Source organism: Verticillium nonalfalfae (assembly GCF_003724135.2).
Source record: "Verticillium nonalfalfae strain VnAa140/NRRL 66861 chromosome Unknown scaffold_256, whole genome shotgun sequence".
NCBI lineage: Eukaryota > Fungi > Ascomycota > Sordariomycetes > Glomerellales > Plectosphaerellaceae > Verticillium > Verticillium nonalfalfae.
Genome location: NW_021167481.1, coordinates 985 through 17,317, shown reverse-complemented (window position 1 = coordinate 17,317; position 16,333 = coordinate 985). Strand labels below are relative to the sequence as shown.

General features: G+C 55.7%; 6 protein-coding genes across 6 annotated transcripts; 4 read left to right on the top strand and 2 right to left on the bottom strand.

Moving 5' to 3' along the window:
* Positions 1-124: 124 nt before the first annotated feature.
* Positions 125-357, bottom strand: D7B24_004547 (uncharacterized protein; the record flags this gene model as incomplete). Its single annotated transcript, XM_028638715.1, has 2 exons — positions 125-187; positions 250-357. Coding segments are annotated over 2 exons (171 nt in total), but the record flags the coding sequence as incomplete, so codon positions are not given.
* Positions 358-1,760: 1,403 nt separating this feature from the next.
* D7B24_004546 (uncharacterized protein) lies at positions 1,761-2,759 on the top strand (the record flags this gene model as incomplete). The annotated part of the gene is made up of 4 exons (XM_028638714.1): positions 1,761-2,037; positions 2,093-2,218; positions 2,274-2,507; positions 2,653-2,759. 4 exons carry the CDS (start codon positions 1,761-1,763, stop codon positions 2,757-2,759), a joined length of 744 nt encoding a protein of 247 aa, XP_028490203.1.
* A 442-nt stretch (positions 2,760-3,201) lies between these two features.
* Positions 3,202-4,725, bottom strand: D7B24_004545 (uncharacterized protein; the record flags this gene model as incomplete). Its single annotated transcript, XM_028638713.1, has 3 exons — positions 3,202-3,452; positions 3,540-4,511; positions 4,563-4,725. The coding sequence occupies 3 exons, from the start codon at positions 4,723-4,725 to the stop codon at positions 3,202-3,204; spliced, it is 1,386 nt and encodes a 461-aa protein (XP_028490202.1).
* A 1,980-nt stretch (positions 4,726-6,705) lies between these two features.
* Positions 6,706-7,170, top strand: D7B24_004544 (uncharacterized protein; the record flags this gene model as incomplete). The annotated part of the gene is made up of 1 exon (XM_028638712.1): positions 6,706-7,170. One exon carries the CDS (start codon positions 6,706-6,708, stop codon positions 7,168-7,170), a length of 465 nt encoding a protein of 154 aa, XP_028490201.1.
* Positions 7,171-8,901: 1,731 nt separating this feature from the next.
* RRI1 (COP9 signalosome catalytic subunit rri1) lies at positions 8,902-10,195 on the top strand (the record flags this gene model as incomplete). The annotated part of the gene is made up of 2 exons (XM_028638711.1): positions 8,902-9,034; positions 9,111-10,195. The coding sequence occupies 2 exons, from the start codon at positions 8,902-8,904 to the stop codon at positions 10,193-10,195; spliced, it is 1,218 nt and encodes a 405-aa protein (XP_028490200.1).
* Positions 10,196-14,375: 4,180 nt separating this feature from the next.
* On the top strand, positions 14,376-16,037 carry D7B24_004542 (uncharacterized protein; the record flags this gene model as incomplete). The annotated part of the gene is made up of 2 exons (XM_028638710.1): positions 14,376-15,743; positions 15,915-16,037. The coding sequence occupies 2 exons, from the start codon at positions 14,376-14,378 to the stop codon at positions 16,035-16,037; spliced, it is 1,491 nt and encodes a 496-aa protein (XP_028490199.1).
* Between the last annotated feature and the right edge of the window lie 296 nt (positions 16,038-16,333).

Below are 16,333 nucleotides of genomic sequence, written 5' to 3'. Positions count from 1 at the left end.
CTTACCGCCGCCGGCAGCGTTGGTCTTCTTGCCGCGATGGTGGCGGGCCTCCACGGCAAGTGGCTCTTTAGCCTGGAAAGCTAGTCAGCTCCCGAGTCCAGAGTGTAGTCGGCTCGGAACTCACCTCGCGCTCCTCAACAGCCGTGGTCATAGCAAAAGCTGGCATGACCAGGGCAACGACGGGGGCCTGTGTGATGTCAACGTCAGCAACGGCTACGCTTCCCACTTGTTCGAGACGGGTCGACGAACCATGCGCCTGGCAAGCTGGTTTGCTGGCGCACCAGTGCTGAGGGACTGGACACCAGTGGCGGCAAGAATAGCGGCCACCAAGACATGGCTAAAGGTGGGAGCGTGCATGATGATGAATCGGGCTTGGCTGGCCGGCAGCGAATGACACACCGTAGAAAGTAAACGACAAGGAAGGAATGGAAGAAAAATCGCGTCGAGCGAGTGTGAGATACAGAGCCCCGATTGCGAATCTGGTGAGAAGGTTTGAGAGAGTTTATATTGCGGCCTGGCCGTGATCCAAAGGACGGGCGCGGCTGGGAGCCCCGTGGTTCTCCAGGCCTGTCTCTTACAGACGTCGTCGCTTGGGCTCTGTACCTGAGCCAACTTGGGACGAAGCTCCCAGCCCCTGGTGTCAGAAACGTTGCCTGTCCAGTCTACTACTGGGTCCAGAGATGCCCCATTGTGTCAGCCGTGTGCCAAAAGGCCTCCAATCCAGCCGTATTCCCGTCCTCAGGCCTCGTACAAAGGACATCGAATCGCTGAGAATGTCCAATGTTGCGATTACGCTCGGCATGGGTCGCGCATCATGGGGCACGTCAGTCGGGGTTTCACGGATCAGACGGCGGACAATTTTACACCAGGAAGCGTTGTCGAGGTTTCGAGGCGTTCAGCCGCGAGGCCCCTGGTGCGGATCAGTTGCCAAGACTTGACGATGGCCCGCGAGTGTGGCACGGGCAAGGTTTCGAAGGCCGAAAAGACAGGAACACGTGACCTCTGTATCGAGGATCACCACTGGGGTACTGGATCGCCGGCAAAGGCGCATCTGTTGTTGATCCCCCATGGTTTCCCTGTGAACTTTCTTGTGGGGGGGTGAATCATACCCCCTGTTTCGCTCCCGACTTGGACACTGAAACACGACACCACTGCATCAGCATCTATAATGAAACCTCAAAACGGACTCCCCCGTAGCCGGGGGCGGAAGCGCCGCACGCAAAGCATTGCCATCGGACTGCTGGCGATTGGACATGTAGCGTTCCTTTGACTCGCTTGAATCTCTCTTTTGGAGCTTGTCTCGCCTCGAATTGCCCTGCTGTGTCGTAATGCACCGTCAGCAGTCGATCAAACTGCTGGGGGTGCAAGTGTAGAACTGCAACCCGGCGAATGATGACTCTGGACACTGGAGGGCGACAACTATTTCCGGCCGGGCTGGGCCGCCGTGTCTAGCGCAGGCTCGCTACCGCTTCGAAGTGCTGCTGTGATGCCCTTGCTTTGAGGTGCACCTAACGTAGGGACCGGGGGGGGGGGGGGGGGTACACAGTACTCGTCTCATCTTGACGAAGTCTGAGCGGTTCTGTCGGGAGCGAGCGCCCCAGCCTTTGGCTGTGCCTAGCGAGACTTTTCAACTCTTCTCCGTTTCGTCTGCTTGTCGCTTCTTCCAAGCCTTTCTCTTTTGTACCACGGGTTCACTTCTTTTCAGCACCTGGCGTGCCCTTATTTCCAAGCGTCTTTGAGCCATTTCGAAGCTGGTCATCATGTCGAGCAAGACGTACGAGTCGAGAATTCCAGAGGAGGATGAAGAAAGCCTCACAGAGACTCTGGCAGAGAGCGTGTCCGATGGAAAGCGGGAATGGAAGCGCATGAGCTGGTATGAAGAGCGGCCGCGAAGCTGGTTCAAGTCCGTACAACAGAATTGGCAGTGGCTGGCCCACGGCGTACTCTTATCCATGTCGCTGGTATCACTGGTGCAGGCATACCGAATTCGCCATGCTGATCAAGATGTCTTTTTCACCAAGAAGTATTCTTCCTATTGTGAGTCGTGCAGGAGGAGACGTATCGGAGCTGCGCCTTTTCTGACCACTCGAAGCTCCTGCCGCGGAGGTCGTCAACTACCACACGGAGCGGTATAACCTCACACCCATCATGGACTGGTCTCCCTATGTCGGATACGGCAAGGAGGTCGACCGGGCGTGGGATCACATAACCAACAATGGTATGCAACCCCAATGCTCTTTGGGGGGTCGAGCTTCGTTGCTGACGGATCGCAGTGGGCGACCAGATGATCTCGCAGGCTCAGCTAGAACGTCTCGGCCTCGACCCTTCGTCCATCAAGTGGAAACATCCCACTACTGGCGAGGAGGGCTACCGTGTGGGCATCGAGGTCTTCCACCAACTACACTGCCTGAATCTCCTCCGTATGGCCACGTGGAGCGAATACTACTCACAGGAGGAGGTCGGTGGTGACGTTGCCACTGATCCGGAGGACCTTCGTGGGCATGTCGGTAAGTCCCAACGGCGACGCTATCTCGGCAAGAAATGGCCCAGGCTGACTTGACATAGACCACTGCCTGGAGGCATTGAGGCTCAATTTGATGTGCCAGAGTGACATTGGCATCTTCACGTTCAAAAACTATCCGGATTTGCCAGTGGAAGGCCACTGGCCAGACTTCAGCACGTTGCATGTCTGCCGCAACTTTGACGACATCAGGAATTGGGCCATGGTCAACTCGGTCACCTTTGAAGATGAGGAATAGATAGAAGCTAGAAGTAATACGCCGACCGCACATAGTAACGTGATGATGAGCCACGCATTCGACGAACAGTTTCATCTCGTGAAAGTTTGGCTCATATTTCAGGAAAGCAAGCTACCTTACGCCAAAAAAAAGTCACTGAAACTCTCTCGCGAGGTTGCACTGAATCTCGATGTGTCAGGCGCCAGGCAGATCTTTCTTCCAGCTCCTCATCTCGTTGAAGCCGTGCCGCCTTGCAGCTATAGCTATCCGATACCTGAATCGACCAATCTCAGGCCAATTGAACCAATCAAACTGCCTTCTCTGCCGTGTTCGCATGCGTCTTTCAGCCTCTGACCCGAGGGCTGAAATTCCAAGCACCTGGTCTGACATGGATGATTTACCCGAACCAAGGCTCTCGATTCTCTGTCGCGTATTTCCTTCGGCGTTCAAGTCCTCGCCACTCTCACCCACGCAGTGAGCAGAGATACTTGGCCTGTATCCGCTGTGGCTGCCCAAAAGATACCACGCGTACAGGGTCGTCAAAATCGACACGACCAGGAAAGAGAATATCGTCCAGTTTCCCATGCTGTACATTGGAGCTGACCAGGCCGGGAACAGAAATGGCGCCGAGATGCCGGCGCAGTTGGAAATGGCGACCATACCGCCTGTCGCAACCGCGGTTGCCGTAGAGCCCTTGACAGTAGCCGTTCGATGCTGGGGTACTCGTCAGTCATCTGAGGGCCTGACGCAAACAAGAAAGCACGCTTACCGCAATAAATGGCAGAACAGCAGCGTTAGTACAGGCGATGATACACACAGCCGCATACCGTACGGCCCAGTTCTTGACTGACGCCAGTACCAAGTATCCAGTAGCCACAAACACCAGGGCACACACTATATGTTTGGACCGCTCTTGGGTTCTGTCGCTGTGAATGCAAGCTCCGACAACCACCAAGAGCGCGAACAGGTTGGGAGGCACGGTCATGAGCTGGCCTGCGCTCCCGGAGAATCCCAAATTCGCCACGATCGATGGAGCAAAGTACCCAAAGGCGTTGAGCGCGTTCGTCATGAGAAAGTACTGTATAGAGTAGAGCCAGAACACAGGGTCGATCAGAGTTTTTTTGACCGTCTCGCGGTCCCAGGTGGTGTCGCCCATGGTAGGCGCGCATGGACCGAGACGCTGAACGGCGAACGTCCTCTCCTCGGGCGTCAGCCATGACGCTGTCTGGGGATAATCTGGCAACAAGAACCAGGCTGCTAGTCCGACGAGAACGCCAGGTGTGCCTTCCAGAATGAAAAGCCACTGCCAACCGGACAAGCTGCCGAAGCCATTCAGGAAAGAAATACCAGAAGCGATGAGTCCTCCGAAAGCGCAGGCTAGGGCCACGCTCGAGGCAAAGATGGCCATTCGGGTCGCCCGTTCTTCCGGCTTGTACCAGAAGCAAAGATGCATCATGACTGCAGAAGAGAAGCCCGCTTCCGCGGCCCCCGAGAAGAACCGGGCCAGCAAGAGTGTCGAGAAGTTGGAGACGGCCGATGTGCTCATGGCTACCAGTCCGACTGAGATGACGATTCGAGCGATCCACTTGCTCGGCGAGAAGTGCCTCATTAGCAGAGTGCCTGGAAACTCGAAAATGACATAGGGTACGAAGAAAACAGCAATCACGATGCTGTACCGCGATCCTGAAAGTTCCAGCTGTTTGAGAATGTTGTCCTCCGGTCGGTTGTCATTCAGAGTCCGAGCATTTCCCAGGCTGATACGATTAAGGTAGCCTGAGACTGTTAGCAAGACTTAAACCAATGGTCCCCCGGAACAAGACTGACAGAGGAGATATGTTATACACATCCACGGGAGCAGATACATGTCTTGTTTCCTGATGACCCGTTTCTCGAATTCCCTATCATTCAGATCAACCTTGTCGACATCGGCCATCTCGAGTGCTGGCTGCGCCGAAAGATACGGAGCGATCTGTGTCCAGAGACCCATGATGGCAGGTCTGGCAAAATATTCAACCAATTTCAAAGGCCGGCAGATGAATGTTATCAGTGGCGAAAGGGCATCGACTTGTTTGTTGTCTGGAGGTCTTCAAGCTTCGACATAAAAAATACGCGACAGCCAAATGGCCCGAATACAGACTCAAAGTCTGCAGAAGCCATAACAGTATATATATGGTGTTTACGAGAATCGGGACATACAGGTATGTTTGTCTTGCTTGTGATGAGCCATGCGATTCTGGCATGGGAGCACTACCTGCCATCAGCAGCCACCTGTGTGGCGTGTTGAAGGTTCCACGGCACAGATCTGACAGTTATGTGACACCTGTGTTGATGTCGCTCTTGACATGGAGTGTTCTGACCTTCGTGACCATGCGGTGCCGATGCAGCAACAGAGTTTTGAGTCGTTCATGCTCCTAATCTACGACAGTCTCAAACCATAAGAAGCAACTCGTGACAGACTGAGAAATCGTGGGGGTTGCGATGCAATTTTCGAACGGTCAAAATGCGAGAGCTGAGCAGAGACCTTGGTGAACTTCTCTGCCACGTGGTGGCTTGAGGCTTCCATGAGGGTCCTTGAGATAAACTTCATGGCACACTTTCTCCATAGTCAGCCATCGCTAGACCTCAATGGCCATCTGGGGGTAAAAAAGCTTTGCCGAGTGGGATCACATGTTGCTCGCTTGCACCCTACACTTGATTTAAATGAGCCATCATCACATGGACAGAGTCTGTCTTGGACAGTCGTCAAGGCTCATGTCATCGAGTCTATGGCATCGCCATGCTGCCTACGAGCCATGATTGATGTCGTAATCACCACCTTGTTGTGAAGTATCTAAACCGCTAGCGTAATGTTTGTTCTCACTAGTTCGACATGAGGCTTCGAGGATTCGTTCAATTGGCCGCTTCTATCTAAACAACAACAACAACATCAATCAGAAGAATTTACGTCCAGCGGACCAGAACCAATGTGAAAACTCCGATCGCAACTAGCGAGCTTGCCACTAGTATCTTAGATGTGGCTGCAGCACGGCTGAGAGTGTTAGAGCGTTGTTTAGAGCAGAGTGAAGGGGTCTTCCGCAGGGTCCGCAGATAGATAGAATATAGGTATAGGATAGGAATATATCTGAATTCTGGCCCTCCGTAGCTTAGGGGGGCCCTCCGTAGCCTATATATACGTTCTCTCGTAACCCTTAGCCCCTAGCTAGCCCCTTAGCTTGGCAGGCCCTTGGTGGCTCCGCAGGGGTCCTGATAGAGAGTCACGAGATTTTCCTGGCCTTCAATTTTGGTGGAAGAGGCGGACGGAAGGAAGTTCCACCGCTGTACTGGTCTGATTGTGACCTGCATGGAATTTAGTGTCGCTATTTGTTGACTATTCAGTCTGTCAATCAAGGTGTAGTAGTAGAGAATGGCGGGTGAAAGTAAAAAATATCAATCATGGTGAGCCCAGCGAAGACATCGTAGGCTGTCAGAGCTCCCGCCAAAAACGGGACGGTTGACGCCTCGAATAGAAAGTAGCGGGAGCTGAGGAGGAGACATATTTGGTGTTGGACGTTTGATTCTGGTTTGGAGACAACATGACAACCTTTGTTCATCAACAAACAACAGTAACGGCCGCTTGCCACAATCATGATGGTAAAGAAGCGGTTGAATTCCTGCGCAACTTCGCGTCAAGCCTATTGCAAGTTCGCATTGTTGGGCAAGCAACAAAGGTGCAACACTGGTATCTTCTCAGTTGTCTCTGAAAGGCAACATGTTGAATTTAGTCAGAAGAGCAAACATTTTTTCAGTTCATGCCAAGAAGCATCCAACAGAACCACTGTACACCAGCTTCATTGAAGCACCTCGGTGCGTCTATAAGAGAGAGAAGACCGTCGTAGGATCCCATTCCAAAGTGGCATTTCCCAGGATAGCTACAACCCAACTAGGACTTGGACCAAGAACGACTTGACTTTAAAGATCACCGATTGACATGAGCGCCATGGCAACCACTGTGTCCAGCACCACTCCCCCATCGACTCCCCCTACCATTGCCCCTTGCCTGGAGCACACCTACTTCTTCTACGGCTCTCTCATGGACCCTGTCATTCTTGGAATTGTTACGGGCACCAATCGCCCTATTATCCTTCATGATGCCACCTTACGAGGCTACACTGCGAAGCTGTGGAGCATGTACCCGGCAATCGTTCCGGACCCCACCGGGGTCGTCCAGGGCAAGGTCTGGATCGACGAGGCGGCGAACCCCGGTACGGTGGCGCGGCTGCAGGCCTATGAGACGAACAATTACGAGGCGCGGGACTGCACCTTTTCGAGCCCCGACGAGGACAAGATTGGCAAAAGTGGACGGGTTTTCGTATTTGTCGGGAACCAGGAACAGCTGCGGGACGGAAAGTTTGACCTGGAGGCGTTCCAGAAGAGTTACGAGCTTGAGGACTGAGATTTCCGGTAAACGGAGAAATGGGGCACTCGAATGCTATGCGGAATTGAATACGCTCCGTTGCTGCTGATTTAGGTCACCCTGTCGTGGCAATGAGTGGCGCTAGCACCTCTTGATTAATTTCAAATTAGTTACTCACAGCTGAAAATATTCGAGGTGAAGCCTAGTGAACTAGGCAGTCTTCGGATGTTATGCAAGGCAGACCTAATGGCTATGAAGATTGCCGACCATGCAGAGTCTTGAACCCACCACTCTAAGCTGGTGCCTGGAAACCAACACTCTAACAGGAACCCCCCGTGATGGGATACGACTAGAGGCTGCCAAGGCCACGGTTACGCCTCCAAGCGCCGCGCCCCCTTCTCCGCCGGCGGAGGTGACGAACATGCCGCGTGCTCTGCTTCGTATTTCGCAGCGGTTGATGACCGAGAAAATGAGATGTTTGAAAGCTTCGCGCCCCGCACAGGAGCACGTCCTGTGCCGCTCGTTCGCTCGTGCCATCAGCCCAAACCATCATGAGTGATCTATATGGCGCAGATGCTAGCGCTCGCGGCTCGGGGCCTGCCAGGGCAATTGGCGACGAGCTATCAACGACATGCCCAACCGCATCTACTCCACGACTCCGAGAGCCGCAGGAACCACACACGGATCCTGGGGACAGCGCTAGCGGCAAGCTACCACGGCAACTCACAGACTATACTTCTCGGGTCACAGACTCAAACCTCGAGACGCCATCCTTTCCATTTCACGTGTTCCTTTACGGGCCCCTGATGGATACAGATGTGCTGCAAGCGGTTGTCGGCGTCGCGCGCAGGCCAACACTCCATTCCGGGTACATTCGAGGATGGCGGGTACGGATGTACGATACACACCCTGTAATCGTACCGCAGACGACGCTTGGACAAGGAGGGGACGTTGTGGTGGCTGGCGTGGTGTGGGAGTGCCGTTCGCCGAAACAGCTCGCGCGGCTGCAGGAGTACGAGACCGAAGCCTACACATTGTGTTCCTGCGAGGTAATTTTGGAAGGCGAAGGGACGGCACTGAAGAACAGCAAAGTGTTCTGCTGGGCCGGCCATGCGGACAGTGAGGAGTTGACGGATGGGTGGTTCGACCTGGGTTGGTATAGGGAGCACATGAAGCCTGCGTTTGTGTGCGATTAGACACATACGACATGTCGACCACACGTGGCCGAGCCATGGATGTGGCAGCCTGTGATTGACATCTTGACCGATGTGACATCCGTGAGACAAGTAATGCAATCAGGTCTCGATACGATGCGGATCTCCTACTCTTCGAGACCGTGTTGGCGTCACAATCACAGCTGTATCAGTAGTGGCGCTTAGACTGGTTCCATGTGAAGACCGACATTCAAATGAATGACTGCGAGAGTCCAACAAAAGAGAAAAACTGGAAACATCGCTGCTGCGTTGATCCATCGAGGACAGCTGTTGGCTAAGGCAGATGTCCATTCTGGACAAGAGCTACTTCACAGCTCAGGCGACCTTCTCAACTACCGGTTAGTGAACAAGAGGCAAGGCTCGAATATACAGACGCTGTTCCTTCTTTCTGTTTTTTTTTTCTCTTTTTCTTTTTTTGCGGAAGTGGCTATTGCTGCAAGGTGCAAAGAGGACTGGTGTTGGGAGAGGCGCGTCTAGGCAGCGAGCTCCATTATCGATAACGATAAGTCAGACGTCCGGACCCACTTCGTTGGCCTGCCGTGGTGGGGTAACGACGATGAAGCTCACCACAGCTTCAACTTCGCCTCCTCCCAACTTGGGCGAAGCAGCAGACGAACGCCTTGCGTCTGCACTCAACACGCCAGAAGTCAAGATGGCGTCCAAAGCAACGCCGCCCCTGGCGTGCTGGGGTATGTATCTCGACCTTTCTGCCGAACCTCCTGCTGCCCTACATACATCCTGGTGACCAAGCTGACCTCTCCATAGAGCTCGATAACAATATTGAACTCGTCGACCCCAAGCGAGATGCCCTGTATGCATTTGACGAAGCTGCAAACAAGGAGGCCATGTCTGCCCGCGCTTGGGCGCAGAATCCACAACATTTCAAGCGTGTCCGCATCAGCGCGACCGCCCTCATTAAGATGGTCATGCATGCCCGCTCCGGCGGGTCCCTCGAGATCATGGGCCTCATGCAGGGCTACATCAACGGCGACGCCTTTATCGTCACAGACGCTTTCCGACTGCCCGTAGAAGGCACCGAGACACGTGTCAACGCCCACGCAGATGCTGACGAATACATGGTCGAGTACACCGACGCCTGCCGCCGACAGGGCCGCATGGAAAACGTAGTCGGCTGGTACCACTCGCACCCAGGCTACGGCTGCTGGCTGTCAGGCATCGACGTCATGACCCAGACAACGCATCAGCAATTCCAGGACCCCTTCTTGGCCGTCGTTATTGACCCTGACCGCACCATCAGCGCCGGCAAGGTCGAGATAGGCGCCTTCCGCACCTTCCCGCACCCGCCTTCTGGTATGGCGCCCGGAAAGGAATCCACCGACGACAGCGGTGGCAGCGGCGCCACGACCTCTGACGGTTTCCAAGCCGTTCCGCTCGCCAAAGCCGCCGAATTCGGCGCCCATGCGAGTAAGTACTACAGCCTTGAAATTTCCCACTACAAGAGCACTCTCGACACGCATCTCCTCGAGCTGCTGTGGCACAAGTACTGGGTGCAGACGATCAGCCAAAGCCCGCTCTTCACGAACCGCGACTATGGAAACAAGCAGATGCTCGACCTGGCCTCCAAGATTGGCGAGGCGACAACGCAGCTCTCACGCCAGAGCCGCATCGCGCAGGGCGGCGCGGCGACGATGAACCTAGGCGGCACACCGGGGTCGAGCAAGCGTGTCGATGTCGTGATGGAGAAGCTCGTCAGGGACTGCAGCTCGGTATCTTCGCAGGAACGGACGGGGCTCATGGCGGGCGAGGTTAAAGAGAAGCTGTTCAACGGACTCGGCACATCGTCGTCGGCCGGTGCTGATGCCGGTGCTACTGGTGTCGACTCTCATTAAGCACAATGTGGGGCCTGCTTTGCTTGTGACGAAGACCAGGGTTTTGCGCTAGAACAAAACGCTGGCAGCATGGTCTGGCGTTGGGGGAAACACACGGAATGAATGACGAGACTTAGATAAAAAAATCCCATGCTATTGCTGTTCCTGCGCCTATTCTTGGTGCTACTGAAGCTAGCTGGGCAGGTAATTCTGCCCAGTGATGTCTTCGCCAGGTCGAGGCCTCGAACTACGTGCCGAAAAGCCGCACGGCAGTGACAGAAACCACAGGACTGCGTTGAGATCAGTGTCGTGAAGTCTATTGACATGCAGCATTATTACTTCGTCTATCGATCTCTGTGGTCGATGGTCCCATGACGTTCCTTAACGTGCAGCCTCCAGAGATTCCACTGGTCGGTCCAAGGCAACAACGGCACGACATCGACCTGTTCAATTGGCTAACGTCAGGCACTGCTCAGCTCGATGCCTTTACCTTGCCTGCCCGGGGATGGTTGTGCGGTTGGGCCCATTCGCGCCAGGAAACACACGAACCAGCCTCGCCACGGTCTGGACCTGAGTCCGACCCCGCGGACGTCATAGTCTGCTGACCAGCATGGAAGGCCCCATAACCAAAATTCTGGATGCGTCTATGGCACAAGACATCGTGGGTGCCCATACTGAATCATGACCACGAGCGGATGCACTGCGTCAAAGGTGCATGGAGCCTTGAGCATTTCGTCGGAAGCATGACATGACGACAGTGCGCATGAGTTGCTGTTCCCAGTCCTCACGATGGCCGTCAGCGCTGGTGCCAACGCTGGATGAAGGTCCCTCTCCATGGGAATTGGAGTCTTTCACAGAATCCACACACACCCTGGTACCCCGCAAAAATCGAACCCACCCCTCCACACCTGAAATCGCAAGCTTGGGAAGGAGACTCAACTGAGTGGATGACGCAGTGGGAGGGCAACGACGTCGTACACCCAGGGCAGCCAGGCGACGAGCGAATCAAGGCAAGTGGATAAGAGGTTGCGAAAAGAGGGCACCTGCATCAAGGAGGGTGGGATGGACAAAGATACACTCACTACGCAAGACAGCACTTTTGTTGACCCGGCTGGCGAAGCGGTACTATATTCGAGTGAGGCCAAGAATGTCATCTTGACATCGGCGAATGAGGAAGTGCTCATCACCGGGCAAAAGGGGAGCACCACCTGTTTATTTACAGTCGTTGAGAACGTGAGACGAGCAGTTCCGCGAGGCAGACGGACGACGGTTCGACCTGATCGGGGGTGACATCGAGATCCCATCAGTGGTGCCGCGAGCTTGGATTTGTTTCGACGCTGAATGACGAAGGGTGTCCAGAACTGATTGCCCTTTGCTGGGAACGGGCTGGGCGCCCGTGTCGTTCGTGTGCCCTGACTGGTCGAATGAGGGTGGCATTGGAGTTGTGGCCCTGACCATCCTGACCAGATCGCTAGCCAACTATTTTGGGCGGTTGAGGGGCAGGCCCAAGATTCCACTGTCAATCAACTAATGGCTGCTGATGATCTCGGCCCTCTTCATTACTTGCGGGGTGTTGGCCCCTCAAATATGTTGGCTTCGATTCGGCAGCAGGAGAAGGGTTGTGGTGTGGTCAGTGGAAGATCCAGGTCGACCAAGGCGGCCATGGGCAGCCTCTGAGAGAAGACTAGTTAGGAGGACAAAATGAGTTCCTTATTCTCAGCCCCCGGTACCGTTGGCGACGGCGTTGGAAAGGCGGATGAGGTACTTCCCTTGCGTGCCTCTTGACTGGTCCAAATACTACAACTAGGTGCAATTCCTTCTCCTTCTTGTTCGGCCGCCTCTGTGACAGCGACCGAGCGTTATTTAGGTTTGGACTTTGTGCTCGTCGCTTCAGCTTGGCGTTGGGAGGGCCCGAAATCGCCCTCCCCCACCCCACGATGCCCATCTACCTACTGCTGAGCGTGAGACATGACTAGTAGCCCCCACACGGACGAACAGGACCACACAACAAGCAAGCAACGGAAGCAGGCTTGACAGGCAGCGAGATCCATAAATTTTGATGGGGTGGTCTGGAAGCCAAGAGCCTTCAACAGTCGCAGCTGGGGTCACGCGGGGGGGGCGCTGCGCTGGGCGTTCCGTCCGCTAGTTTCGGGCGACTGACATGCTGCGCATCTGCCTCACTCCCCAACCTTTTCGTGGCTGTCCGTCTGGGTCGCTCATTGGCGACATTTCGGGCATGAAGGGATGCTGAGCTGAGCCGAGCTGACGCAGGGTTGCGTGGCAAAGGTTGATGTTTGGCCGCTGATAAGGGGCATCTCACGCCACCCAGGGGCCTGATCTGTGAGCGTGAGACGTGTAGGCAGCACAGCAGGAGATGTCCGAAGGGGCCGATGGCCGTTCCCCCGATGCTTGTGTCGTGTGCATGCCCTTCTGTGTTTGATGCCGGAGCCGACAGACTGACCACCATGTCCAGTGACCAGTGCATGAGCACTGGAAACGGCCAAAACATTGGAAGAAGGGGGGGGGGGGTGACCAGCCAGTCAGAGGGCACTTTCCAAACTGAAGATAAGAATTGGCTTTCTAGTGCTGTGGGTAGCACGTGTGCTAGGAAGTGTCTGGCAAGTACGGTTGGCTGGGGCCATCGACCTCGCAAATGCTTATCAGCGCTGTTCATTGGAGCAGACACCACATTGGGCAGGTATGACGGGTTTCTATCCTTCCATTTTTGTCGACATCCCGCGACTGCCGTCCGGAGATGGGCTGGCAAAGCAGGCAGGCACAGAGGTGGGGTGGTATTTCCCCAGGTTGCAGTGGGCTGGCTGTCCGCTTGGACTGGAAAGAGTCCTCAGAGCACAGCAGCTTCCCGTCGTTTCCCTTATCTTGCACGCTCAACTGAGTTGGGCCCTGCCCTGTCTTGTTCCGATACGAGATTGGTGCTTCCGAGTCGACGAGATAAACCGCCCGCCCTGAGACGAGATATACCTGAAGACGCTGCCACACCAAAGCACCGCTTTCGTCCGTCTCTTCTTTTTGTCCTTCTTCGCTTCCTGCCCTTCCCTGCCCGGCCATCGAAAAGTCACTTCACCAGGCATCAAAGCAATTCTGCCTGGCACATAGGCCTCGTGACCATAGTTTCCGACCGTCTATCGAGCCACCCCCCACCACGCTCACTGGGCTGACCCGCCCGTACATGACACCCGACCCCTCCCCCCAGCGATCAGATCCCAGCCCGCGTCGTGCCAGTTTGACCGCTGTGGCATGCATTGCTTAGGGGTCCAATTGTACAAGGTGCGTCCCTGGCCCGCGTCGCAAATGCATCGACGTCCAAACCTGCCACCCAACCACTCTCTTCCCCTTTGATCTGCCAATCTCCTTCTGCCACTTTGCACCTCGCTGATCGAATCCCTTCCATTCAGAATCCACCAAACGCCAGCTTCGAGAAGCCCCGTTCGGCTCGGGGGAAAATCGCAGTGCTCGACGACTTGCGCTTCATCTCCCAACAACGGTCACACTACAACTTTCTGCTTCCGTCGAGCTCCCGAACCTTCATTGACGAGCACCACCAGCGGCCCTGCGTCATAGTCGTTAGCAGAGCTGCTGTTGTCCCGTCTGGTCCTGTAGGAACAATCGTGGGATCAGCGACTGCACAAACCGGTTCATTTCGGGCGACCCTGATTTGCTGCCTTTGAACAGCCGTTACGTTACGGAAACCCCCCTCCCCTAGATCCAAACGCCCCTGGGCCCAAGTGTCGCGCTGCATCAGCGGTATACGAGCCCCCGGAACATCCAGAGCCAGAAGAGAAGGTCCCCTATTTGGCGCAAACGCGTCCCGCTCTGCCTTAGCCTTAGGCCCTGTCCCATCCTTGTCCGGCATGCCCCCGCCCTTCCGCCCGGGGCCAGGGTTATCGAGTCAGTCAGCATGATGTCCCCGAGGAGTTTCCTTTACTCCAAGCAACACCCACAGCCACTTCATACACCCACCAAACGCCTACAACACAACCTCCCCTCGCCCCCGATTTCTCCCTCCCCAGCTTCGAGCCCTCCTGCCATCATTCTTTCCCACCGCAAACCACACAACTCCGACATTTTCTTTCCCAGCTCGCCTGCAGCCTCCTCTTCCTCGCAGCAGAGAAAGTATGCTCAGGACGTTACCGTTACCGTCGAGCCCATCCCTGCCACTGAACACAGCGCCCCACACGTCATGTCGAAACGCAAGTCTACCCACGAGACAACGAGGCTCTCGCCTTCGAGCCCGCCCCGGACAACCACCAGCCTGAGCACGAGGCCCACGACACCCACCAGTCCCGTTCAAATCCCTGCTTCGAAGACCAAGGGTTTATCTTCCCGGAATCACCGTCATCATGGTCAGAGAAAGGCGACACGTCCGCGGGACGTCCACGATCCTGACTCTATTCCCGCCGCCATGGCCGCTCTGCTGGCTGTCACCGATATCCCTCGTCCTCGGCAGCGGAGGTCAAGGCGAATCTCGAAGGACCAGTCTCTGACACTCGAGGCCATTATCGAACGTCAGCAGGTCTCCGAGAAGGAGCTCAGTCTGACTCTTGACCGGAGCCCCATGGATCTCCTCTTGTCTCCTCCTGAGGACATGTGCGACGACGAAAGCATGTCGATTCTCAGTGGCAGCGGCGTGGGCTCTGCCTTCTCGACCAGGACAATCTCGATGGACTCGATCCCTTCTCTAGGCGACTCTTTTGCGACTGACGGAGTGTCGTCCATTGAGACCCCCTTTCACTCCACAATGCGCGTGCGCAGGAAACGTTCGCAGCAACCCAGGCGATCTCTCGAGCCTGTTTCCTCGCCGTGTGGCATGTGCGAGGATCACCCTCTATCCATGTCCGACGAGGACTCGTCAGATTCCCTAGACTACGACGAGCTTGCAGAGCCACAGGATAGTGAGGACTGCCGGTCTGAGCTGTCCTTTTCGGACTTTGCCTTTCCTCTACGCCCCCTCAAGTCGGCTTTCAAGTCCAACCTCACTGCATCCCTTCGTGCCTTGAAATCGGCGGCCAGGTCTATCTCGGCCCTCAACCTATCGTCCATTCCTCCGGATGACTTCCTCACTCGCTCGATTCTGACCATCGATCCTAAGGTTCCTTATACCGATGAGCGCCGCCCTCCAGTCCTGGAGGAGGAGCCGTCGGCTGCTCTCCGTCGCTATCTCAACCCCACGACGAGCGCCCGGCTCGAAACGCATCCCGCCGCTCTCTCGCCTACGAGGACCTATACTGCATCCATCCAGATGCAAACGTACAAGGTACAGCGATCTCGTAGCGCGTCACTCTCGTCGACTCGCATCGTCTACCCCATTACTTCGCCCTCTCCGTCACAGGCAGCCCCGTACCAACCCCCGGCGCAATCGCCCCAGCAGACGGCATTTTCCTATCCCCCCGGGGGTATGCGACAGCGCGAGACACGTGAGAACTCCAATTTCATCCGCATTGCTGTCATGGAAATGGCGATGCGCAAGGCCGGCAAACTCGATGATCAACGGCCAGGCCGAGCGCGTTGGACATTGCCCCCTCGCAAGGCGGTTGCGCGAGCCTACGCAGTAGGTGCAGATGGTGTGCCAGCGCGCTGGGTGTCGGTCTCACAGTGAGCGGCACACGAGTCAGGTCGCCACGAGATTACATCACACAGAACAGCACCCGGTGGCCCGCCAAGTGATGGCCACGCGACATGTGCAAGCATTGCCAGCCACTGGACTGCGCAACGACGCCAGTATACAGTGCCGCGCACCGATTTCGCCGAGTTGCTAGGCTTGGCCACGAAACTCGCATTCGAAAGCAGGAAGCGAGCGCGGTTCGGTCACCGAAGGCAGCAGATTGAGGGTGCCAGCCATTGAAGCGGGGCTCTCTGACGATGCGGTGCAATCGGAGGTCGCCGAGGAGAAATCAGGAAAGCAATTTCTGGGCGGCGTGGTGGGGACAGTATTGCCGCCGCGCAGACGACTCCCGACACCGTCGTCATTCGACAAGGCTCCCCAGATTGGCAGTACCAGAAACTCGCTCACTCCCAGCTACGGCGAGTGTGTAGTGGAGCCGAGCAGCAGTTCTCCTGCCTTTTCCGATGTCGCCGAAAGGACATGACTGGAGGCCATTGGTCAACACACAGCACGGGTCCAATCCCCCCCCGGTGGAC